We start from the raw sequence: 26,935 nt of genomic DNA on the forward strand, positions 1-26,935 counted from the left end.
ACTGTAGACAGCTGTATGAATTGTCCTACCAGCCTTGAGAAAAAATCTTCATGTCTGCAAAAGGAGATACAGTATCTTTATTCTAACATCACCTCAATCTGCCACTCCCCTTCCTAAGTGTTGGTCAATTTCCATCCCACTGAAGACTTGCCTGGCTTTCCACTTAGTAACTGCCAAAAGCAAAACTGCAGACATTAGAAGATAGCAAAGGATATCCCTGCAAAATAAGGAGATGAATCACCCAAACCATTTTCCTCGGTGTGTGTTTTAAGCACCCCTTCTCTGTTCCTAATTCTTAGCTACAACATAGCCACTTCAGCAATCTGTGCAAGATTTCATCCACCAAGAAATGGACTCTTCCCCTGCCTGCAGAAGTTTTTTAAGAAAAAGAAACTCAAGCATATCAGGCAGAAACAGCCATACTTGCATTAAAAATATAAAATCTTTTTTAAAAAATTGCTATCATTCTTTGAGGTTAATGTCAATGTGAAGAGTAATACTGTCTATGTACATTATTGCAAAGTGAGCTACAAGATGAATATAGAAAAAACTCTTAGAGCCCTTCCTAACATCTTCTGGGCCTCTTATGTCATAGGCAGCTCAGTTTCTCTACAATTCTGAAAACACCTATAAACTCAGGTAGAACCATATACAAATGAATTTTTTTTATTCCCAAACCAAAATTGAAATTCTTTTGAGATGACCCACACCTGTTCCCATAAACAGTACAGGTATAAGCAAACCACATAACTATTATTTTTCTGAATTTGGGGTTGTAACTGTGGTAGCGTGCTGGACTCAAGATACTGGGTTCAATCCTCAGCACCACATAAAAAACTGAGTAAAATAAAGGTGTTATGTCCATCTACAACTAAAAAAATATATTTGTAAAAGAATGTCAGAGGGCTAGGGTTGTGACTCAGTGGTGGAATGCTTGCCTGGCATGTGTAGGACACTGGGTTCAATTCTCAACACCACATATAAAGATCCACTGACAACTAAAAATTATTTTTAAAAATGAACGTCAGTTTGAAAATTCCTTTCTTAGAGAAACCTAGCACAGTGTTGAAGTTCTGAGCCATAAAAGTTTAAATAAAAAAAAAAAAAAACATTCTAGTTCATTCCATCAATGGGACCATATTGGGATATAAAGGTCTTCTCATTTGAAGAATTTTGTTTCTTTTCAAGATTTATTCCCTTTTGGAGAGTGGCATCTCATTTTGATGAGTCTACAAATTCAGCAAATTGTTTGGCAGAGGAAAGAAAGGGAAAAAGAGATAATATTCAATGCTGTGTATCCTTTAAAACCAACCAGGTCAAAAGTAAAAATTGCTTTAATAACTCTCCACTTTGTGTGCCACTATGGATAATGACCTAAACACCTGCAAAAACAAACAGGATTTGAATTAATACTGTCCTTGAAGAAAGAACTCCAATGATTAGATTTGGAGACAATTTTAACTGTCTGGAATAAAAAGGCACCTGCTGATCCGGCCACCAGGGGGCGCTCTAACTCCAAAACACCTGAGTGGAGCCCAAGCAGGTAGAGCCACTCAGTCCTCATGGGCAGAGGCTTCAGAAGTTCTGCCTCTAGTGAAATCTGTGGGCAGAGGGGCTAAACATGGAGCTTTCCTTCAAAAGAGAAGGATTTTTCCTAACTTTAAAGTAGGAAGGAGCTAAAAATGAAGTGATGCAAACCCATAGAGAAATTGATATTTAAAATTATAACTTGAGTATTTTAAAGAATTGAGGGATTTAAAGATATCTAGAGAATAATAAAGAGAAAAATAAGGGATCGATATATGCGTGCACGCACACACACACGCATATATAAAATCACTTGGAGACAGCACCACAGGAAGGAACCTACCGAGGTGACCACAACCAAGGATCTGGAAGAATGAACACTAGTTTGCCATGCACATGCAAGGAATGAGAGGGGCGATGGTGGCCATGGACGTGTGCCCTTAGGCCAATGTGGGACTACTCCAGTGCAGAGAAAAATCTCAACATGTGTCCTAAGCACCACCATAGAGACCTGCATGGGCTGAGGGGTCAAAGGTCAGGGCCTGTATGTCTAGGGAAGTGCACATGGAGACCCGAGAAATGGGCTTGACAGGACGAGAGTAAGTCTGTCCTGCAAAGGGAGAGGGTGATGTTACAGGCCCTGCAAGGCACTGGGGAAGGACAGCCCAGTTTCTCAAAGGACCGAGTGGGCTGCTCTGCTCAGAGCTCAAGGCAAGGACTGCACTGGAGGACTTCACAGAGGGCTGTGTCAACACTAATCCATGGCCATAGACCATCACCAGAGGATCAGCCAGAGGCAGAAAATGGTCTCCATTTGTGAGAGAAACCCATGCTCATGTGGCAGAAGAAAAAAAGAGCCAAAGACAACTCCCAGTTCCCCAGAGTGGATGCCTGAATGAACAGATCATTAAGAAAAAAGAAAAACAAAGCTGGGCTCAGTGGTACATCCTGTAATCCCAGTGGCTCTGGAGGCTAAGGCAAGAGGATCATGAGTTCAAAGCCAACCTTAGCAACTTATCAAGGCCCTGTCTCTAAAATACAAAACAGGGCTGGGGATATGGCTCAGTGGTCGAGTGCCCCCAGTTCAATCCCCACCACCCACCTCCCCTACAAAGAAAAAAAAAACTATTAGAAATTTTGACATTCCAGGCCAAGAAACTGTATAAGGACAAATGCTTCTAAATTATGTGGCTCTACCGGTGGTTCACATCTCATTTCCAGAACAAGATAGTCTGGTACATATTTAAATAACAAGAAAACATGAAGTCACACTATGGGGAGCCAGTAAACCACGCTCCAGAGAAGGAATGTACAGTTTTGTCATCCAGACTCACTAGATAACATTGAAGATCATTTCAACCAACTTTAAAGTCACTGTTCTCAAAGAACCTCCAAATCAGTACAAGAGGGCAAGTTCTGATATATCACATGACCAATGCTATCACTTCCAGACTGAGAGGAGGGGAGGGAAGCTATCCCAGTCACTTTAAACAGTCACTTTAAACAGTCACTTTAAACATGGTATTTCTTCCAACTTCTTCTCTACTTTCGTACCATGAATGCCTAATTTCCAGCATCTAGAAATAACAGTGACTTGAAATGATAATCAGTTCTGTGAAAGGGGAAGCACAATAATGTCCCTACACCAACAAGGACAAACAAAAAACCACCCTTGAGGTATCCCCATTGCTCCTTCCTCTCTGCATGCCAGGGAAATATCTGCACACACTAAGAGTCAAGGGGTATTTTTATAGTTTGTGTTGATATTATACAGCAGGAATGCCAATTCTTTTAATAATTTACTGAGGAGTTACACATTGTAGATTCCTTATTAAACATTATTTGCACAAAGGTCATAAGCCTAGGAAATATTCAAGAGGAAAAACAGGCAACATTTTAATGGCAATACACTAATTTATGTATCTGCGTCTGCTTGTATGCATACAAATTCAACTTTATTTATCATTCATGCATTTTATGTGCAAAGCAGTGAAAATAATTATACTTTTTTCTAAGACAAAACATTTTACAGTTGCATTCATTTGTAAACCTTAAAATTCACAGTGCATATCCAAAAGTTTCATAAGCAACATTTTAAGCTTGCTGCCCTTGAACAGAAAATAAATAAAAGTAAAAGACTACTGCAATATCTAGGAATTCCACTTCCCCAGGCCAAAAAAAAAAAAAAAAGTCAATACTGGCAGAATTACTGTTTGTCATTGGCCAATCAGCAGCTCTGTGAGAGAGCTGAATTTGGAAGTCTTGACTACATACTATTGACACTTCCAATTCTAAACATACCTGTGGTAGAAAGTCAGTGCCTTGTACTCTCAGGGGCTGGCACATGGTCACATCCATTTGTTTTGTTTGGGGCTCAAAACAATACTCCAAAGTGAGGGCCTCAGAGGCCAGGTGTCTCCCTGCCTTGAGTCCTTCACCTCTCATTCTCCCTCCAGGCAGGGCACAGAAATGAGAATTCCTCTTCCCCAAGGCAAACACAGAAATCAGAGCCCTCTCCCCAGAGCCAGCCATAAAACCTGAAGACATTCTCATCTCCCCACCCCGCCTGCCTTTCTGTGCAACAACTGGCCATAAAGAAACGAAGACCTCATCCCAGAGGGGTCCTGTCTCACACTCGAAAGAAAAGATGCTGCCACAGAAGGGCCATGAAGGATCTGGACAGGCCTGGGTTCCTGCTGTCCATTTCTGGGGGCTCGGACCCTCTTGGTCCAGCACATTCTACCCGGCCAACCCTGTGCTGTTGAACCTGAGCACAACACGGCAGCTCACCCCGGGCCTTGGGTCTTCACCCTGAAGGCTCTCGTGTCTCACCTACGATCAGTTCCTCTCAGCAGGTTCAATTCAAACTATCGAGAGCAAGTTTGAACTTCCCTACAGTTCATATGTTGTCCGGGCTGCTTGTGTGTCATGGTGGAGCGCATAAAAAATCTCACAAAGCCTCGGTTATTTGTCTGACCCTTTGTAGGGGGTGGAAAAAAAAATGAAAAGTTCACTGGCCTCCGATTCAGATACAGCCCTTCAGAAACATTTTATTTACCACTTAAAAACCTGACTTTTCACATTATTATAAGCCTAAAAAAGTTGTTATCCTCCTGACCCTTCCCCCAAATGTAAACAATAGCTTTATGAAGTCTATGACAATGTTTCTTAGAGGAGTCCCTAATCCAACATATAAGAGGTGTAGCTGAGAATGACATTGTGGAATGCCACCGATGTGTTCTCCAAATGGATTCTAGATTGTGCACTTCCCAAAGCATGCCTCTCGAATGTAGCAGGATGTTTTTGCCTTCAACTATGCAGGTGCACAGCATGCCCAAAGTCACATTCTGAGACCCCCCCCCCCCCGAGGCCTCACGCTGGGAATGGGTGCAAGCCAAGGTGGCCCTTCCAGACTTTGGGAGGGGAGGGGGCAGCAGCCCTCTGCCTCCCACAGCAGAGCCACCCTCTATCACAGCACCTTGTGCCCGTGCCGTGTTCCTGCAGGCTTGGGGGCTAGCTCCATATTTGTAAAAATAAATGTTTCCTCCTCGTCTTACACATTCCAAATGCTTTCACTTCTGACTCATCTCAACCTGTCTACTCTGCCCTTCCTCACACTTGAGCTGCTCCTTGTGGTCCTTCCTAACCCCCAAAAGGGAAACACAGGAGGGCACGCAAATAAGGGTGATGGCACAGGGTCACAAGGTGGCAGCTGAACAGTAAACGCAAGGAGGGAAGGGGGGCAGGCAGCTGGGGGAAAGGGGTTAAGTGAACCAAGCATGCTGGAGTGTGTCAGGGAGGGGAACCCAGCTCCAACTGTGCCACCCCCAGAAGTCCTTCTCCACTCCTCTCGCTATCCTGGGTAGTGAGGTCAAGGCCCAGCTATGCAGCCACTCGGGAATTTCTCCATATTCTCTGGCTCTCCTCTGACCAAGGTCAGTGAAATTTATCAAGCCCCTACTATGTGTCAAGTACTCTCATCTTCCGGAAAGAAGATTCTTGGTGCAGACTATGGGGAAAAAGAAGAGCGAGAGATGCACCATGTTCCTTCTATTCTCAAACCATTCGTTGGGGCAAAGCCTCCTTCGTGACGCTGTGTGGTTGTGCATCAGGAGGCAACAGAGGGGAAACAGTTCTGATGGAGGGGTTCTCCCCAACCCAACACCAAGAGCTGCCTCCCCTCCGACAAACCCCAATGTATGAGGAAATCTTTAAAAACCGGTCGCACGTATTCTCTGCATTCCCAGCTACTGCCCACTGGCCACTGCCTGGTGTTTCCCGATTCAAGATCGTCAAGAGGACTCACTGTCCTGGCATTGGCTACAGTGCAGCAAGCCTTGGAGTCCAACACAGCTGGGGACACGCTGCCCTGTGCACTGACCCATCTGCCACCCTCAAATGCTTCCCTCAGGAACCTGGTGGGCTGGGTGGGGTGAAAGCTGAGACAGACAATATAGAAGGAAGCTGCTTATACTCGCATGTTTAAAGGCCAGGGGGTAAACAAACGTAAACAACTGCATGGCTGTTATGGAGCTAGGTTTTTTAAATTTATATTTGGGGGAAAGGGCTAATATCTTTTTGTGTCATTTTGGTATTCTGCAGTGGGGACAACAGAGCAGTCTGAGGTGGGTTCCCTGGGGCTCTCATGTGAGTCACTCACCGTACGGGTTATTTGGAACAGGGATTTTAAGACAAACACGTTTTGGCCCAGAGGCTATTAGTGTTGGTTGGTGTTGTGATTCTCAGCAATGCCCTAGACAGCTCAGCTGCTCAAACAGGCCTCTGGAGAGAGGGGGAAACTTGGCAAGGGCCACAGATCACCAACAGGGCTCTGCATCGTGCAAGGTGCTCTGCCATGGGGGAGGAAAAGAAGTCGGCTCTAATTGCTAAAGAAGATCTTGTACAGGGCACAAAACCAAATGCAGGCCCATCCCTCAAGGGACCCCCTGGCCTGAGGGAAGCTGGCTGCATGTAAGACAGGAGCTATGGGGCCCTCGGTGACCCCAGGGGCTCAGTTCCACCCGATTCCAGCACTTATCCACCCCCACGCCCACATCCAGCTTCCAGCCCGTGTGTCTGCATCAGCAAGATTCTCCCGAAACCTGAAATACAGATGTTTAATACAGAATCTCCCAAACTGTTGGCTCAGGGTTTCGGCTGCTGCTGCTCCACTGTCCAAATAAACCCATCAGTAGATTCTTTCTAATCCACAGGGACCGAGGCTCTGTACACTCCAGCCTGAGCACTGTCCCAAAAGTGTTTATGGTTGAGAGAAGGAACTTCAAAACACAACCTTGAGGTTTTCCCAGGAGAAGATTTACTTTTTTTTTTTTTTAAAGCAAAGGAAAATAACGATTTCTAAACCTTTAGGAGAAAAAAATAAAATTTACATGTAGGGATTGGGGGTGAAGCTCAGTGGTACAGCACTGGCCTAGCATGTGTGAGGCTCCGGATTCAAGCCCCAGGACTACCATAATTAACTAATTGATTAATTCCAATTTACATGTTTATAATGTGAATACATCTCTTCACCAATTACTTGCTGGTCATCTGGGGGAAAATATCTGTAATTTGACACTGGTGGAATCAGACCACCCCCAGGTTAACCAGAGATCAACCTCTGCACCACTGATAACGGCATCACTGGGCACCGAGTCCTTCCAGGTGCACACACTATCACTCATCCTGCCAGCGTTTAAATTGCATTTGATCCAACTTTTAGATGCAAGGTCTAATAAGCAGGAAACACATGGGAAAGAAGAACACATTGATTCATTAACTGATGATATTATCAGGAAACGATCGAATTTGGAAAGTAACACAACCTTCCTCAGCCATTTCAAAGAGGGGAAAGGAGAAAAACCATTCTAGGCTAAGACTCTGAACAGACCTACCAATTAAGTGCAAAACATGATTCTTAGCTGAATTTCAACAGTTCAGATACAAGAGGCATTTTAGCAACATTTGGGAGAACACAGATAACATATCTGGTAATACTGTCCACCAGGCAATTATTTTTAATTTTATGAAAACAGTCCTCTAGTTATATAGAAATAAGTTGGGGGGGGTATTTATTTATTGTTAAGTGGACTGAAGTATTTAGGGACTAATTACCATGATGTGTACAATTCACTTTTGAATACCTAGGGGGATAACTGATGAAGCTAACAGCAGAATTGTACCACCTGGAATCTAGATAAAGCAAACCATTGTCAGCTGGCCACAGACTAGCATCATGTAGCATTGAGGCCCCTTTACTCTCAGTCACTAGGAGACGCAAGGTTTTTTTTTTTTTTTTTTTTTTGGGCCATCTTCCCAATGCCTTCAATGTGTGTTTTAAATTTCAAATTCCCTGGGAGCTGCCAAAAGAATGGATGGCAACTCAAACAGGTATAACATGATGCTCAGGCCTCATCACATGAAATGAGCTATGGAACAAATGTCCTGCAATGCTTTCCAGGAGGGCAAGGAGTTCTGCAGTGGGTCTGCCTTATCCACCACTGCTACATGTTAAGGAGTGGCTTTAGTCTTAAATGCATCTTTTATAACCTCAAATGAAAACCGATCGTCACCGAGGGAAAAAAAGATGGAGAAGGTTACACTAAAATTGCAATAAAATGACCTATCCTGTCCCTCCTTACATCTAGAGCAGAAAGCTGAACATCTAGAAATAAAAGACACCGAGAGATACCCTAAGTTTAGAAGAAAATCTTTCAGATCTTACTTGACAAAATATCTATTATAATGATTTATAGTATTTCCAGTTTAAAAAGCTTGGTCAGATATCAAATACAGTGGCCAGTTTCCTTGAATCTGTTCACAAGAAAAGGACCATATCATCCATCTCGGTTTTAAGGGGAACCTGATGGTCATCTGGTCCAATGACCAACCAATGCCTGAACTCGCCTTCCAGGAGGAACTCCAGCCTATCACTGGAGAAAGCATGACATCAAACCCATGTAAGTCTGGACTTAATTTGTTCCCCACTTCTGACAGCTTTGTCTGACCTTGGGCCAATGACAACCTCTCAATTTCCTCACCCAAATAGAGACAATTAGTACCTCGTCATAAAGTTCAGACAGGATCTGATGACATCACACTGGGTTCCAGCACGTGGCCTGCCAACTGTGAGCACTCAATAACATTCTGTAAATAACATTTGTGAGGGGCCAAGGCTTTTGGTTCAGCTCACAGTTCTCCAGTCTAGTGGTGGTAGAGGGGGAACATCTTATTCTTTCTCACCTCAGTTTCCCTATCTGCAAAATGGGAAGAATAGCACTTAATGCATAGGGGAGATCAAGTTAGCTCCTACCTAAGTAGCTCAGACCACATCTCTCCCTGAAACCCCAAGTTACAACACTCCAAGAACCATAGCACATACACCCAATCTCAAAAATGGCATCAAGAAACCCCGATCACAAGTTCCTGAGAACATGCATTTTGTCAGGAAGCACAACAAGGCCTGAGAAACATGCAGGCCAATATGGAAGGCCACGTCCCTGCCCAGGCTATGGAGGGCCCCATCAAGCCCAGGGTGGTTAAGCCCAAGATCCCAAAGGATGTCGACCGTGAGCTCAGTCAACCGTGGACCTCATCCACCCCGGGTAGGAGTGTGTGCTTGGCCCACCTTGCCAAGGTCTCAGGCTCTGCTCAGGCCTGGCTAGACAGTCCCCACAAGGCACTCGGGCAAGTGGCCTGTGGATCCCCACCTGCAACTCCTGATGAGGTTTCGGGCACTTTAGCCCCATTCCTGGAACTGCCCTGGTGCTCACCCTGGTCAGCTGGTGCTGATGCTTCTTTGTGGGATGGCAGGCAGCCAAGAGGACCTTCAGCACCAGTGTCCTGATCCCTGGGTGCAGGGCTCTGACCTTCCATCCCCAGCCCAGCTTGGTCACATGACCCCAGTAGAAGACTCTGGAATTTAGCACAGTGAGTATGCTCCTTCAGGGTATGAGACTGCAATTTTACACAAGTATTAGCAGCAGATGGAGACCTTTCCTGCCTGCCACCCCCCGAGTGCCCAGGGTTCTTCGCTCGGGTGCTTCCCTTCATCTCTCGGCACTCGCCTTCGTGGGAGGCCCGGGAAGGCCTCCTCTGCAGGTCCACACAGAGCCCCATGACAATCAGAAAGAGCACCTCCCCTACATGCCTGGGGGACAAGAGGGACAAGTCCACAGCACCTCAGGAGGAGGTCGGCAGCTGGGCCACAGCACACCCTGACCACATTCCACTGAGTGAGCCTCTGGGCCTACAAACAGTAACAAGGCAGGGACTAGGAGGAGACCTGTGGAACCACCGCAGCCCAAGTGGCAGCCACTGTTCTGTTCTCAGCCGGGGTCACGGGTCAGGGGACCTCAGCAAGTATACTGCCACAAGAACTGGCCCTGGCGAGATGAGCGAGTAGCTGCCAGAACGCACATGTGCAGATTTCAGACGGAGGGGGGAAAACAGCTAAGGAAAGAAGAGGCAACTTCACATTTAGAGAATGGTGAGTTTTCATGACAAGAGTAGGACAGGAAGGAAAGAAGAGGGGCCAGCACCCACTTCTTGTACCCTTGGTGATTACTTCTTGAGGACCCACTAAGTGCCGGGAAGATAAAAAGTAAGAATGATGCAATTCTGGCCACCAGGAGCTAATGATCTACTTTAGGAACAACTATAAAACAATTATAAGAAATTAGTATAGGGGCTGGGGATGTGGCTCAAGTGGTAGCGCACTCGCCTGGCATGAGTGTGGCCCGGGTTCGATCCTTAGCACCACATACAAAGATGTTGTGTCTGCTGAAAACTAAAAAATATTAAAAAGATTCTCTCAAAAAAAAAAAAAAGAAAAAAGAAATTAGTATAAACAAATCAAGTCCACGAAGAACTATGCCCAGTGCTGCCCAGGAATTATGGGTACCACAAAGACAGGAAGTAACCTGCTAGAGACCAGGAGGAGACTTGAATGCTCAAGGAGAGGACTGGCCAGCTGGGCACTGAAGGCCAAGGCATCAAAGGCGCCACCGTGACCTGGCCCAGGTATGAGGATGGTCTTGGGTATAGAACAGCTGGAGCAAAATTTCAGGGGAAAGGAGGCTGTGTGGGGGCCTGCAGTGCTCCTGTGCAGTGGGATCTACCTCCCTTTTGGTGATTAACAGCACTTTAGTCTGTTCTTTTAAAGGGTTTAATTTTCCCTTGCTCAGCATCGTTTCAAAAACTTTTTGGGAAAAAAAAAAAAAATGTCTTTTCATGGCTTGAAGTCAAGACTGGAAGACTGATCCAGAGTCACCAGAACCTCAACTTACACTTTACTCCCTAACACCCACCCAACGTGGCATTTCTTCCAGATCCCAGTTTAGATGTATGACCATAACGACTGCCCTTTCTCAACCTCTAGGTGCGGCCAAAGGGGACCGTCCTTCACCACCACTGCTGCCCTCCGAGTGTGCCAACTCCACCGTTCAGGCAGGGCTGCAACTCGACTATCAGGTCTCCTCTGAACAAAGGTGCCTTTAATCAAGTCGGACTTTGCTGGAGGGAAGGTGGAAGATGATCCGGCATCTTAAGCACGGGACTGGGGCCCAGAGAGACAAAAATAAAAGCTCTTCAGACACAGGCCTCTCAAGGGAGGACCAGTCACCTCAGCTGAGGGGCCCCCAGCACCCCACACACTCCCACCCCAGATGGGCCTCCGGCAGCTCCCCACCACCACCCTGGAAGGGCAAGTAGCCATGAAATGCTCCATCCTCCCCAGCTGCCCCCGTCAATCAAATTCAACCATCATACTCTGGCCCTACCTCAGACCAAGGGACCAAATGACCTCCCTTGGAGACACAAAAGGAGCCCAGAGGCTGCAGAGCCAGGCCTCCACCACATCCAGGGTCCCGACAACACTGCCCACGAGCACACACCCCCCCCTCCTCCTCTCCACCCCCCTTCTGCCAGGGCAGGCAAAGGTACCCAGAGACACACAAGGGGGACAGAATACTTGGGGGCAGGCTGGGGTGAGGGGAGACTTGCTGGTCTGACACCGTGGATGGCAGAAACACTACAGGACCTCCTTCGCTGGTGACCACCAACTCAGAACACCTCAGAACCCCCGTCAACTGGAGTTACTTTGGGTTCCTTCCCGAGTCTCACGTGCCTGTCTGAGGAAAGGGTCGTTCCCTGTTCCACAGAGTGCACTATGACATGGGTGGTTTTAAAGGCTTTACCAGAGGCAGCATTAAGGTCATCAGGCCAAATAAAAGGTAATAGCTGGTGCCACCCCTGTGACCCCAGAGTGAGTGCCAACATGGCACTAACCCATGCTGTCACCAACCCCTCCGATTTAGCTCACTCATCAGCCAACAGGTCCTTTAAGAACAGCAGCACTTAAAAGTCGGCTGACACCCGAGAGAGGAGGAGAGGGAAGGAGGAAGGCAGGCAGAGAGGTGTGGGTTTCCTCTCACTAACCTCAGAAAAGGAGGGACACAAAGAGGGTTCAGTTTCTGGCTCACTTTCTGCCAATGGATGCATGAGGCCAAAACACGATTTGTCTTTCGAATTAACATTGTGGAGGATAGCTCTTTTTTCACCCTATCCCTGAAAAACCCGGAGAATCAAACTTCAAGGCTGAAACTTGCTCAACTCTAAGATTCTGAGCCTCATTCCCCTACGATTTCAACCTCACACCTTCGCAGTAGGCAGAGAAATCCAATCTGAATCAATTTTGTTTTTGAAGAAGTTTGGATAAAAATGCAAAAGAAAATTAATCAACTTTTAAAGACATCAAGATTATCTAAATCCAACTTCTTTCAAATAATTAACTTTACTGGAAAGAGTGAAAGCAATAGGCTTTTGGGGGAGGGGAGTACTGGGGATTGAATTCAGAGGCACTTAACTACAGAGCCACATCCCACCCCCTTTTCTATGTTTTATTTAGAGACAGGATCTAAGTTGCTTAGGGCCTAAGTTGCTGAGGCTGGTTTGAAACTCACGATGCTACTGCCTCAGCCTCCCTCACTACTGGAATTCTGGGCGTGCGCCACCAGTAACAGGCATTTTTAACCTAACAGCACAACTACTAGTAATCGTGTAAATGTTTGAAAAAAAAAAAAATTTAAGTTTTTGCTCTAGTTCTTGGTGCTCTGTTAAGAGGTGAAAGACAGAAAAATGTGAGATGTCTGTGTCCAGTACATTTTTAATTTAGCAAGAGAGACCAGCCAAAAAAAAAAAAAGTTAGAAAGCCACCAGATATACACCTGTGAATCCTAAACCCTAGTGCCCACAGCAGACTGAGAATCCCAGGAAATGGCATTTCACTTCAGGGGCGAGGAGTGGCCCGAAACCAGTAGGAAGCGCTGCTCTACGTGGGAAGAGTGGAAGCAGGGACTCTCCTGCCTCCGTCCCACTCTGGCCTGCCTGTGCCTAAGAGTGACTTCACTGTCCCATGGGAAGGGCCCTCCAGGGAGCTGCTGTCAGTGTCAAGCCTACACTCAAGACGGGAGGTCCCCTGTGACACCTCCCCAAGAGCTAACCCTCCACTTGTCACCTGAGGCACACACAGGCACAGGGGTATTTTAAGAATTTTACCAACATTGTTTCAATTGTATTTCTTCATAATTTCTCTAGGTGTCATTCTAGTAACTTACAAATTCTTTAACAGACAAAAACTAAATGGCAGATCAGACAGTAGAGGTGTGACCACTGGTGGCGTGGACTTCTGTTGGGGCATGTGGGGATGACAGACAGAAAGGGGCCTCCTTACTCCAAGGCTCCTGCATCAGGTGGAGGCCCTATAACCAGCAGTCACCAAGGGCCGCAGCATAGGGGCCAACAGGAAGAAACCAGGAACCCGATGAGACTCTTCAGCAGCCACCTGCCCTGAGAAACCCACGATGAGCCAGACCACTGCCACAGACCGACCAGAGCCCTGGGCAGGGACAGGCAGGTTGTTCTGGTCAGTCTTCCAGCACCCTGGCTTGCGTGACCTGGGCAAAGAGCTCCTGAACTTGAGCTCCGTCAATCATAAAATGGGAAGGCAGGGTGAGACCATCTCTGATGTCCTCCTGGGTCTAAAGCTCAAATGATCTGTTGTCCCAAACCCAGTTCATTCCTACTTTCAAGTGGCTTCACCCTCACCTGGCCACCAGTGCACTAACTGGAGGCCACACATCATAGAGTCCAGCAGGACAAAAGGGTGGATTTAAAGTATGTGAATATTACATATAGAACTGGGGGGCAGAGGTGGTGGTCAAACAACCGGAAAGCTACGGCTGTTGCCCCTGGTAAATAGCACAGTCATCACCAAATCTCTTCCCTTGAACTATACACATCAAGGATACCCAGTTCTCACAGGAACAAAATGACACTTTCATGTTTCCCAAAGCTAGGAGGAAAAAAATACAGCCATCCCTTAGCATCCCTGGGGGACTTGTTCCAGGACCCCTCATGGCAGATGCTCAAATCCCTGATATAAAATGGTGTGGTATTTGCATATAACCTATGCACATGCTCCTGTCTACTTGAACTCATCATTAACTCAGATTATTTATAATACCCATAGCAAGTGCTGTTAAATAGTTATACCATATTATTTAGGGAATAATGATGTGGTCAGTACTGACATAATTGATTTTGCACAAATATGTTTGGCTGGAGGTTGGCTGAATCCACGGATGTTACTGTGGATGTCGAGAGCCACTGTATTAAAATAAGCAGTCACATTTCTAAACTCTCTCCTCAGGGCAAAAATTTCCACAGCCATAGACTCTAACTTCCTCATGTAATGGGCCCACCCAGAGGAGGAGTCTTCTAACTGCCCTTGGGATGCACAGTTAGATCCCTGTGCAAATGTGGCCCTGGGCCAGATCCAACAGCACTAGGCAACCTGTCACCCTCTACTGGTGGCCCCTGGGGGGAAAAAAATCCCTCCAGGTGGTTCTGACATACATCCAAATTAGAAAAGTACTTGCCGCGCTCTACAGAAGCCCACCCAAACAAATCAATCACACGTACCTGGCTCCAAAGATATCCTTTTTGGCGAGATCAATTCCAGAAACAACTTTTACTCTGAGAATACGGGATTCTCCCTGTTGGAGAGAGAAAAAAATAAAGTTAAAAAAAAAACCCTGATCTTCGATGTACTGCGCTTTTGCACCCAACTTTCAAGGCCGTGACTTCTGCCTAGTGCAGCACTGGCACAGAGAATGGGGCGCCTGGAGCAGACGCCACTCTTCCTTACAGCGAGGTCCAGAACGAAGTGCAGCAACTCCAAGACGCCAGGGCTCCAGAGATGGAGACAGCCAGCAAGTGAAGCCCACGTTTCGTTCCAAGAGGTCACTAACGTCAACTATTCCTGCCTTTGAGGAAGCGCTTCCCCGTTGTACCAGAACAGAACCACAGACATGGAACTACCTACATAAAAGTCCAAGAACAACCCGGTAACAAATGTAATAAGTCTGTTAAGTGTGGCGTGGGATAAAGGACTGAAAGTTTTCTATGGTAAAAAAAATTCTCTCAAAAATCACTGCTTTTCAAATTTTCAAAATATTTGGTGTCAGCAAGCAAAAGCAGTCCCTTTGTTTCAATAAAACTACATAAAAAGCATCATCCCGAATAGCAACTGTCCCAGACCATCTCAGAAGCCAGAAGAGTGTTGGTTCACCCATTTGTTAGTCCACTCTTTATTACTATTTCCTTGCAGCTCCTATACACTGGCATTGAAATTGACCTTGAAATAAAAAATACATATCTGTTCCTGGGCCTATCAGAGGTGACAAGCAGACCAACAATATAGGACTCTAATATCGTGATGGCCTAGGAGGAGGTGGGTGATGAAAGTCCAAAGTAAATCTCGTTTCCAGTTTGGATCACTAACTGTTAACATCAATTTTAGCAGAGCTCCAAGTCCAAGGTGCTTATGAGACAATCAGATGGCAAAATAGATAAATGGGAAAAAACACCTGGTCATGCTAGAGACTTCCACCAGAGTAGAACTGGTAGATGGTAGTTCTAGCCAAGTCTGCAAAAGAAACGAGATTTACAAAAAAAAAAAAAAAATGCTAGAGAAGGATCCTTGGAAACACAAGTGCTGATCATCAAGAGAAGTATCAGCAATTCAGATGTCTAATACGTTTAGTCAAGACCTAGGTGAGGAAAAGAAAAATTATATAATTTGAAGGTAATAATTATCAAGCAATGTTGAAGATTAAAGGCAGGGCAAAAATAAAACAAGGAGAGAACAGGACGCAAGGCTTTTGCCAATCAGCTACAGATCATGCATCAACGGGAGCATGTGCAGTCATTTATGCTCCGGGATTCAACCATCCACCCAACCATCTGCAGACACAAAGCTGCCCATGAACAAATGTGTGGGCAGTACAAATGATTTAAAACGACACTCTCAACTCATCTGTGCTTTTCCCAATCCCCCCTTCTACCCTTGTGTGGATTCAAGTTTGACAGGCCCCATGAAAGGATTAAGAGATGCAAAGCAAAACCAGACAAGTCAGGGACAACTGAAACACAGCCCTACCATAGCACGACCGTGTATCCACAGGCTTACAAAAATGCCACAGGGTTAAAGTGCTGATCCCCTGGTTCCTTTAAGCACTGACATTTCTTGCTCTGTACACACACAGGCCAGAGGTCACCGATCTCTCATCAGCATGGGATGTGAAGCACATGGAGGTGCTTAACATTTTCTGTTTCTCAGATGTCAATCATGATCCTCCCACAGTGGTTCAGATCAATGGCTGGCACAGTCCAAGTACTATTTTATATACGGGTCAAAATTGGGCAGCACATCTGTGTGGAGTTTTTTTTGCACAGCTGGGGTGTGTCAGTGGCCTCCTACTACCCACAGCATTGACAGCCACAGGTGGATGGTTAAGAGGAAACGCTGGTCTGCCAGGCAAAGGGATTTGGATTTGACTTGAGAAACAAAATCAATGAAATGAAAAGGATGACGGGAAATTTCCAGAGAAAAACAAGCCTAATTACAAATACTCCAGCCAGCAACCTCCTAGACACTGTGTGCAGGAGTGGGTGGGGACCGTTAAGGAGGTGATGGGTCTGAGCCCACCCAAGCCTCCCTGTCCCACCTCCCTGTCCCATGCTGGCTGAAGGAGCAGATGCTTGAGCTGGCAGCAGGAAGGAGAAATGGGCCTTGAAGAGGAGCAGCTAAGAGACCTGAGAAGTAGCAACTCCTGCTGTGGCCACTGCAGTTACAGCCCTGGTTCTTCCTGAACAGCACAGCCTTGCATTTATGACTGACCCGAGAGGACTTGGAAAGGGCAGTATGTAGGACGGAAAGCAAGGTACAGTTGGTTCCACACCACACTGCCCCTTTCTTGCAATTTGCAGAAATCCTAGGTGGCGTGTTGAACTTTCCTCAGATTTGGTCCAGGACTCAACCAAACCTGGCCTGAATTTGAAGGAATACATGCAGCTGACCCCCCGATTCCCCAAGTTCACACTGATGTTGGGTGGCCTTACTGGGACAGGGCAGATCCAGCCCTGGTTCTTCCTGCAGGCAGTCACATAACATTTACACGAATAGGTGAAGAAATAGAAATTAAAGTGAAGGAATAACTAGAATTTTTCTAAGATAAATCAATTCATTTGTTTACTATAAGAAAAAACTGTGACCCTAGACTCTAAGATGTAAGGGCACAGCAATGACAAAGACGGACACCTCTCACCTCCACTCCCAGCAGAAACCTACAAGGGCTCCCAACTATGTGGGGCTTGGGAGCCAGCAGTCTTCTCAAAGGGCAAATGGCCACACACACCAAATACCTTATAATGTCACACATACCCACCCCTTCCATAAATAAAACCTCATTTAGAAATCAATCCCAAGAAGCACAGATAGTAGCAAAAAACCCAACAAAACGACTAGAAAGAGAACACTCACCAAAGCACCTTCATAACTGAAAAAGCACCTAAAAGCTCCTCTATCCTAAGGGCTCATTCCCTGCAAAGGGGCATAACACTGTCACCGAAAACGTGCAAGAACCCATGGCAACATTCCTCTATCCCACAAGTAACTACTGACACCGTATCTGGGGACAGAAATGTAAATCAGACCGAGCTCCTGCTCAGAGTCCACCACATGATGCAAAACCAAGCACACAAGATGGCAGCTGGTGGCCCAAGCGCTTGGAGACCACAAGGCAGCTAGTGGCGGCACCTGAGCAGAAGAGGCAGGAAACTCAGGACGATGTGACAAGAAAGGTCTCCCATGAGGACTCAAGCCGAGACCTTAGGCAGCAGAGTGATGAGATGGGACAGGAGGCTCGGGTGGGCTGACGCAGGCCTGGCCCAGCATCCCAGGGAGAGGCCAGTGAGGAGGCACCCAGTGGGTGAAGGACAGCGGAGGAGCCGAGAGCAGACGGGCAGCCCCGGGGGTAGGTGGACACCATTCCAACCATCGTGGGGAAAGTTTTCAGGCCTGGGGGCGATACAGTCTGACAAGTACCGCTGTGGCTGGGCGGGAAATGGGCTACAGGGAAGGACAGCAGCAGGCGGAAGAGCTGGGCAGAGACCCCGCAGCTTCTGAGGGGTGCAGACAGGGAGGACCAGACTCAGCCTGCAACAACAGGTTCAAAATAAAGCGTCTAGTTTAAAATTCTGATTTACAGCCAAAGTACAAGAAGCTGCGTCCCCTTTGCACTTGGACGCAGCTGGACTCTGTTTCCCAGCTTCCTTGCAGCTAAGGGAAGTCCTTTGGGGACTAAAATGACAGGCTTTTCCACTGGCCATAAGCCAGTTAAAGTCAATATCTTCTGTCTCAGCCCAACCCCTCTGCTCAGTGGAGAAGGTACTCAAAAGGGGGGACCTCAGGAAGCCAGTAGAGCAGAGCACCGACACCCCAAAATGACCTACCACCCTCTGAGGGCATGAGCTGGCAGCAGACTTCTAGTCAGTCCCGCCTGAAACCAAAGGTTGCCGTCATCTCTAAGTCAAAGGTCTGGAAAGGATAATGGTAATAGTGGTGGCCTCTGAATAATGATAATTTACTTTTGTTTATTTGCAGTGTTTCCTTCTGAAACATCAGAATTTTTGTTTAAAAACTAAACTTTCAGCTGGAGTTGTTTTTAGGGGACAAAATGTGCTTTCCTAGCATGCATGAGGCCTCTGGGTTCAATCTTCAGCACCAAAAATAAACTTTCATAGGAACCTAAGAAAAATAAAAATTTTGGATCATCCAGGCTTACCGCAATAAGCATTTCTGTCATGAGAAAATTCAACCTGCAAGTTATTTTTATGGCCAACTCAAAGGTATAGAGTTGCATGTTTGAAAGATGCTGAATAGCTGATTTATATAATCTACAGGCAACAGCTGGGAAGTGAAGAGAAGAGAGCATTTATTGAGTACTTACTGTTTACAAGTAGCTGTTGCAGGAAGTTTCATTCCTGTCTGAAGTCCACAGAGTGTGTCACTCTAAAAAGTTTTTATACACACAGCAAAGATCGTTTACTCAAAATGACAAGCGTAAATACAGATAAGCAGCAAAGGTCACTTGGTAAGGAAACACATGACAAGGTGTGTGACTAATTTATCACAAGCAGTGAGCCCCATGCTGAGCCACTGAACTTTCTGGAGCATTTAATTACTTTCATAAAATCTATGCACGATATTTTGATCCCCGTTTATGACTCCAGTAGAATCAAATATTTAATTAAGGTGGCTTGGCTTGGACAATAAAAATATTATTCTTAGGCTGGCTGTACAAATCAGAAGGAGCAGGCAGAGAAGAGGCTAGGCCAAGCCCAGTGGCTGTGTCTCTTCCGGTTAGTGACCTATTGTTTTGCACTGCTGTTATGTAACAGGATTGGTTCTGTGCACTTGAAATGTGCTTTTCTTTACCAATAAGTTTTCTAGTGTTTTTATCAATAGAGGCAGACAAGATAAGGTGCCCAAGCCACACACGACACAGCATACTAATAAATAAGGTGTGCGTGTAGAAACGGGCGGGACTCTAGTTCATCTGTGCGACAGGCATCTGGAACCCCAGCAGCCCTGCTCCTTATAGTGGGCAAAAGATTCCCACACCCAACCACAAAGCCTCTGTGATATATCATCATCAAAATGGTCCTGATGGTCAATCTCTTTCAAGTTTAAACTCAAACACTGAGATTTGCTGCTTCTTCTCCGACTCTGGAACTTACGTTTTCATCTTTTCCTACAATGGCAGCTACTCTCCCCCAAAAGAAGGGGATATCAGGATGGGGAAATCATGTTCTTCCACCACAGGGAGCCACCGTGACCCCTGGTTGTACATACACCAGCTGTCTTCCTGGACATGAAGTCCTAAGTCCCCGGGGATCTCAGTATCTTGGCCACTCCCCTCTAAATTTATGTTTTTACCTTGTATATTCTAAACACCTGCATACTCATAGTAAATACTACTTTCAGAAGTATTTTGTTGGACCACAGAAATATGTAAATGGTGTGTGTGCTGCCCATGTAACTTTGTTTTAAGTTAATAAGGTAACATATGGAAAGTGCCCACTACAAAGAAGGTACCCTTATTCTTCCCATTCTAGGCATTCTCACCCCAACCCCAAGACAGGATCCTGTTACACACACACACACACACACACACACACACACACACACACACACACACACACGTACATTTGGGTTTGTTTTTGGAATTGGGGATTGAGCCCAGGGACGCTTTAACCACCGAGTCACATCCCCAGCCCTTTTTATTTTTTATTTAGACTCAGGGCCTTGCTAAATTGCTGAGGCTGGCTTTGAGCTTCCAATCGTTCTGTTCAACCTCCCAAGCAGCTGGGATTATACCTGGCTTCATGGGTTTTTTTTTAAGACTTTGTTTTTAGAGCAGTTTTAGGTTCATGGCAAAAGTGAGTGGGCAGCACAGATTTCCCATGTGCTTCTTGCCCCAAAAAACACAGCGCCCCCCAGCTCGATGTCCTTCCCAGTGGCGCACTTGTCACCAGTAACGGGCCCACACGTCAACACATCAGAATCAGGTACAGTGCATGCGCATGTTCAGATTCACTGTTGGTGTTGTGCTTTCTATGGGTTTGTACAAATGTATCATGATACGTATTCGTCACTGTAGTATCATACATAAAATTCTCTGCCTAAGTCAAAACAAAAAACCTATACTGCCCTATCCCCTATCCACACTCCCATCATCTCCAAATCTTACCAGACCCACCCACCCCATCTTCTCGACCCCATCCTGCCCTCAAAACCTGTTCCACTCTTCACTCTTAGTGGGCTTCCCAGCCCTCCACTGCTGCCTCTCTCCGATAATCTCTCCTGGTCCTCCAATTTGACCATCTGGTACCAGTTCAACAAAAATGCCCCAGTAACATACAGGGAGCACCCGAAAGAGGAATCACTCCCTGCCCTCGGGGCTTACAACAAGCACCACTGGCACCTCTTAAAGCCTGTGGAGGAGAGGCTTAAGGTACCTGTGCCGAGAACAAAGGAGGAGGGGGAAAATGACAGAGCCCAGGACCAGGACAGCACGTCCAGATGGTGACGATGAAACTAAGGCAACTCCAGAAAATCTAGGATACATGACATTCAAAAGCATGAAATTTTTGGGAAAAATATCCAGGAAAAATTAGAGTGTAGCTAAGAAATTTACATTTGCCATTAACATAACTCCAAATCTGTCCCCTTCTCTATTCCAGGGCTTCAATTTATGTTATCACTAATGGCAGGATGGTTCAACCCCAGCTAGCATAATCTCATTTGTCCATTCTTTCAAAAACTGAGCATCTGTTAAGTGCCAGACTTTGTGTAACTGTTGTTTATTTGAAGCAGCTTCTCTCCATCCTAGTTTACTTGCTACCATGAGCCCAATCTTCTTAAAATGTCCCCTCTCCAATGCTCCAGTGGAGCCTCCCAATGAACTAATGGATTACATTAAAACTTCTTGACTTGGCACTGAGAACTCATCACCACAGGCTCTACTTGCTGCCTACAAGAACTACCTGTGCAAGTCACGAGGACCCAATGCTTTTCTTCCTGGTACCTGCATTCAACACCTATATATCCCCAGGGGTCTGCTCCTGTCTAAGCAGTGATTCCACCACCCAAAGCACCTGTTTCTTTCTGAAAGCAGTACAGCAATAATGAGCCAATGAGACAGAGGGCAGGCCCACAGGAACTCACCTTCCACATACAGAGAACAACACTCCTGCAGGTGGCACCTGCCACATCCAGCAAAGCTGTATACTGGAGGCTTGATCCCAGCTTGGTGTTACTGGAGGTGGTAGAAATTTTAAGAGGTAGGGCCTAGTGGGGAGGTCTTAGGTCATTGGGAGTGTAGACTCAATGGGGATAATGGGACCCCAGCCCACCCCTTCCTCTCCTTTTACTTCCCAGCCATGAGGGGAATGGCTCAACTCTGCTGGTGCTCCCACCAGGAGTATTGTGCTGCCACAGGCCCAAAGCAATGGGGCCATTGGCCGTGAATTAAAACCTCCAAGACAGTGAACCAAAATAAATCTCTTTATAACTAAATTATCTTAGGTATTTCATTGCAGTAATAAAAGGCAGACTGATGAAAACACATACAAGTAACTGAAATATGACAGAAAAAAATTGGTAACAGTGATGGATGATGTTCTACAGGAGCCCCCAAGAGGAAAAAATTACTGTACATGGGCAGGATGGGGAGAGGGAAATAGGCTGGAAAGTTAGGGAAACCCCAGAGTTAAATGTTTGAGCAGGGTCTAAGAATGAGGAAGTGGGAGGAGCAAACTTCCAGACAAAAAGAACAAGTGGACACACTGGGAGGGGCGGGCGTGCAGGAGAAGCAGTGTCATCCTGCAGGTGGTGCGGGGCAGACCTCAGCAGATCAGCCACAGGAGCAGAGGGCAGGCTGAAGGGGATGAGCCCAGAGAGGACAGGGACAGGAATTCTGCAGTCTGCTGTGCACCCGGCAGGGTCCTGGGATGGAGGACAGGACTAGCTCCCGAGTCACTCTGGGAAAACAGCAGGGCAAACTGGCCTGAACGGCAGAGAAAGGGAACCCACTGAAGCCTGATGCGCTTAGCTGCTAGGAAGTGAGGGAAGAAGATCAAATGCTGGGCTAAGGGAAATCAAGAACCTGGGCTTCCTGAATTTGAAATCTTTCCAGCGGGCAGGTAGAGATGTGCAAGAAGCAGTGAGAAGTCAAACTGGAGCTCATGAGAATCTGAAATGGAAACCCGTATGGGAGGTGGCACCATGCCCAGACACTCCTTTTATGCCCACACTTGATAGACCAATGGCACCTTTCCCCCACCTCATAGATAAGACTTATTTCCTCAACTAGCCTCTAAGGCTGCTCTGCCCAGTCAGAGAAACACGAGGCTGTTTCCCTTTGATTAAAAGTAAAATTAACATCAGCCAAGTGCTCAACAGCCACACATGCCTAGTGGATGCAGAATTGGACAGCACAGGTACATCCACAATCCAGAAAGATCTACTGAAGCCATGCTGCTAAGGGCACTAACTCAATGCAAGAACACAGCAGGAATGTGAACAGCCTCTTGTAAAAGGAAGGAAGGTAGAAGAGGAAGCCAAAAAGGGAGCAAGAGAAGACTCTCTACACTTAACCCAGTGATGACTTAAAGCACATCAGAAGAGCTGCCCTGAGGAATTCAGCTACATCTTCTAGGGTCAAGATGTCCCCTGCATTATTAAAGACTGGCATGTCAATTAGTGCCTGTAACTTAGTAGCTGTAAAGTCTAGTTATTCAAATACTGTGTGGCGCAGTACAGTCTTCCTGCGCCTGGACATCTTTAAAACCACATTATGAACACGGGAAGAGTGGCGAAGGTGGCTTAACAGTGTGGAACAAAAATCAAGGACTTTCTGATGAGTCCAGCACAAGCCAAAACCCTAACAAGTTTGCTAAATCTCAAAGTATTCAGAGAAAGTATGCAGGAAGCAAGGGAAGAGGCAAAAATCCCCAGCCAGGGCTCCTGGTCCCTTTAAGAGAACTGCAGACATTCTGGAAAGTACTCAGAGGGGGAAGTGCCCCTAAGAAAACAGAACTGAAACTCAAGTCCACTGAGAACAGCCACCGCTGGGACCCTGTGCAGGGGGACCCACCAGAGCCACAGGGTGTGAGAAGCCAGCTGCACGATGATGGGAGGAAGGTGGCCTTTTAACAGCTACATGTGCCCAGAAAGGGGCTGGCTGGCTGGCCTGCCACAGTCACACCCACCTCCTCCAGGAAGGCAGCTGGCGGTGGGAGACAGATTCCAGCAGAGCTGCACTGGATTACCCCCAAGATGTCAGTCGATCCCAGTGCCAGGTCTGTAGGACTTGCACTCAGTCACCAGATCCATTCTGACCCATGCCTTGAAAGTGCTCATGCGACAATCCTCCCTGTGAGAGGCAACACTGGATGCCTTTGTTGCTTGCTTTTGAGTAGAGCGCAGCCGAAGCACTCCACACCCCATTTCACGGATAACCTACCTCCAGGGAGAAGAGATGGATGCACACGTGGGCTCAGGGGCAACAGGAGGTTGAGGAGTTAGGAGCAGGTGGTGGCTGGGCTCAGTCTCACCTCAAGAAACATGCTCCTATCTCCATGACCCAGATACTGACTAAGTTCTTCCACATGTGGACAGGTTTTTGGAGTGGCTCTCAATTAGGAACATTAAGTCTTCTCATGCCAAGATTCCACAGTAGTTCAGCGATTATGGGGCAGAGAGGAGGCTGTCACTGAGCAGGGGCCACGAAATGAATGAGCTGGCAAGTGTTCCCACACAAAGGACATGGTCACTCTCTTCCGCTAATTAAAAATTCTCATTTTACCAGAATAGTTGGTCATACTCCCTGTACCAGGGCTTCAAAGAATCCATTTATCAAGGGTTCTTTTGTTCTGAACTTCTAATCACAAGACAGGAAACATTTTTAAATTCCTCCAAGATCACTAAGATGAGAATTATCTTGTGTTTACAGTTCTAAAAATGGCCATGATAAACAATGGCACTTTGTTGAAAGCCAAAAACCATAGCTCAAAAATCTAAAATTCTAGATTTTTCATGGCAGACGTAAGTCTGACCTCTAGCAATAGAGTGAGGACTGGGTTTTGGACAGAACATGCAGCTTGAATAAAAGGAAGTGGAGAGTCTAGGCTCTCAATGGCCCAGTAAGAATGCCAGGGAGAAGTCTGTGGCCTCAGAGCTGGGACTCCCCAAGGAGGATCAGAAAGACGCACGGCCCAGGTCAGCATGCCTAGGGCCCCCAGCATCGCAGTGCAGACACACATGAACAATGCTCCTAAGAGGCTCAGACAAATGTCAAGCTATAGATTTCACAGGGAAATTGGCCTATATATGGATGTGAAGACCCTGGACCAATGACTAGCATCTTCACTCTAGGCAAGCTGAACCATGAGGCAGGCTGCCCGGAGAGCCTGTGCTCAGAACCAAGGCTTAGCCTGAGGACACCAACACACAGGGACACCCCTGCCTGGCCTCACTGGCAATTTCTCTCCATCACCATGGGGTATGATAAAACCAAGGACCATCCAGTCCTTCAGGGTCTCTGAGCTGTGGTTCTCCTGTCTTCTAGTGTCCCCTCATGCCACCACTGAGTATCAGTGCAGACAGGCTGCCACCTGTAAATTACAGACTGGTCAGGCCTCTGCCAATGCCACCTCTTTGCTCTATCTGCTCAGACCACCTGCCCTGGAAGTGTCAGCTTCACTACTACAGTTTTTGAAGTCTTTTCAGGGCTCTAGGCCAGGTAAGTCCTTCTACATAACCTCCACGGTACCCTATAGCTCTCCTGCTCCTGTTCTCACTGCTCTTTAAACTAGTTGTCCTGCTCAAACAGGAAACTTGGAAGTCAGGGGCTGCACAGCAGCTCACAGAAAGGGACAAGGGTCACGGGGGATGTGCAACCATTCAGCCAGAGTACCACAGAAACACCCTCACCTCACTCAACACAGTCCTCCCAAACATGGCCGGAGTGAAAAAAATGACATCCATCTAAGCAGATCAGGAAAGAGGACCATTATTTAGCCTATGAGCTTTTGGAAAAGGAGAATTAGGTATACCCAAGGTTTGCTAAGAATATGATTTGCAGAACACTTATGTCCTTGTCTGGTAGGGCTAGTAGCTCCAGGATATGCAGGTCACATCTTACACGCAGACTTCAGCCAGCCGGCTGGCAACACCAAACACCACACTCGTTTTTCCAGATGAGATGATCCTAAGCCAATAGTAAAGCTAGTTGGGACTCAGTTGTTCCCAGGCACCAACTCCTATCCGAAGTATAATCATTAGGAAACTCCAGGGAGGTTCCAGGGGCTACGTCATAGGGCTCTATGATTAGATCCATCCTGTGCAATGCTCCGAGCCAGAAAAACTTGGATGAGGATTTTGATGGCAGGCTAATCCAATTTGTGGCCGATATACACAACTGGATAAGATGTCAGATGACCAAATCAGAATCCAGAAAGATCTCATCAGACCAGGTAACCGGCCAAAAGGCACAGGATGGGAGTACTGTAGTGTGTGCACTTGGCTGCCCCATCAGTGGAGTATCAACAGTATCAAGGCAGTGGGGGGAATTTTAGGGACATATTTTAATCTCAAGTTCAATATGACTGAGCAATAAGATAGCATAAATCACTTGCATTATTAAGATTCCACGGCCAGGGATGTTATCATTCCCTGCCTTGGGTCAGCATGATGTTCAAACCCAAGGGGCATGATTAAGAAGGGAGACTGCTGTTTTGCACCCTCCCCCCCCCCTTTTTTTTTTTAAGTAAACAGGATAGAATCCATTTGATGCAGCACTAAGAAAACGTAAGAATGTTATTTTGTATGTTCAGACTTGAAATCCCAAGACGGACTGTCACATGAATTGAAAGAGAATGTTCTGCAAGGTATGCCAATCTTTACATTAAAAAAGGGCATGTGTGCACAAATATTTGCTTGCAAGTACATAATGTAAACTTCACCGGGACACAAGAATCTTGGGAACCCTGGCTGATTCTGGGGACGAGTACTGATTGATGGGGACAGGAGTGGCTGGGAAACAATGAGACTTTCACTACACAGCTTTCTTTATATTCTTAGACATTAAAACCATCTGGATATATTAACGACTCAATAAATAAAAGTGTTTTTTTTTTTACTTATTTATATGAGTAGCCAGGATAGATAATAAGCAAAAAATAGAAGTCACATGAAGAATGCTAAGGGAATGCTTAACCTGGTTTAAAAAAAAAAAAAAAAAAAAAAAAGATTCTTCCAGCAGGAAGGGGCTGGGGTGGCAGCAGAACCAAAGTCAAAGTGAATTCCTATGTTGAGGCCATCGGGGGAGCAGGGAAGATCCCAAGCTAGAAGGGAAGGTTGCAGGGAAGCAGATGTGCCTCATTAAGGGGAGGAAACTTCTGGTCCTTACCCCAGGGCCAGCAGGGAGCAGGTGGCCTCCAG

The 26,935-nt window shown here is 46.4% G+C and overlaps 1 protein-coding gene across 3 annotated transcripts in view; it reads right to left on the reverse strand.

Annotated features, from left to right (window-relative positions):
• Nedd4l (NEDD4 like E3 ubiquitin protein ligase) overlaps window positions 1-26,935 on the reverse strand; it is a 300,850-nt gene that overhangs the window by 192,773 nt on the left and 81,142 nt on the right. For all 3 annotated transcript variants that reach the window (XM_078029961.1, XM_078029962.1, XM_078029963.1), the window contains exon 2: window positions 14,509-14,582. In XM_078029961.1, the coding sequence (XP_077886087.1) occupies window positions 14,509-14,582 (74 nt within the window). The remainder of the gene's footprint in view (window positions 1-14,508; window positions 14,583-26,935) is intronic.

This window comes from Ictidomys tridecemlineatus, chromosome 13, assembly GCF_052094955.1.
Source record: "Ictidomys tridecemlineatus isolate mIctTri1 chromosome 13, mIctTri1.hap1, whole genome shotgun sequence".
Lineage (NCBI taxonomy): Eukaryota > Metazoa > Chordata > Mammalia > Rodentia > Sciuridae > Ictidomys > Ictidomys tridecemlineatus.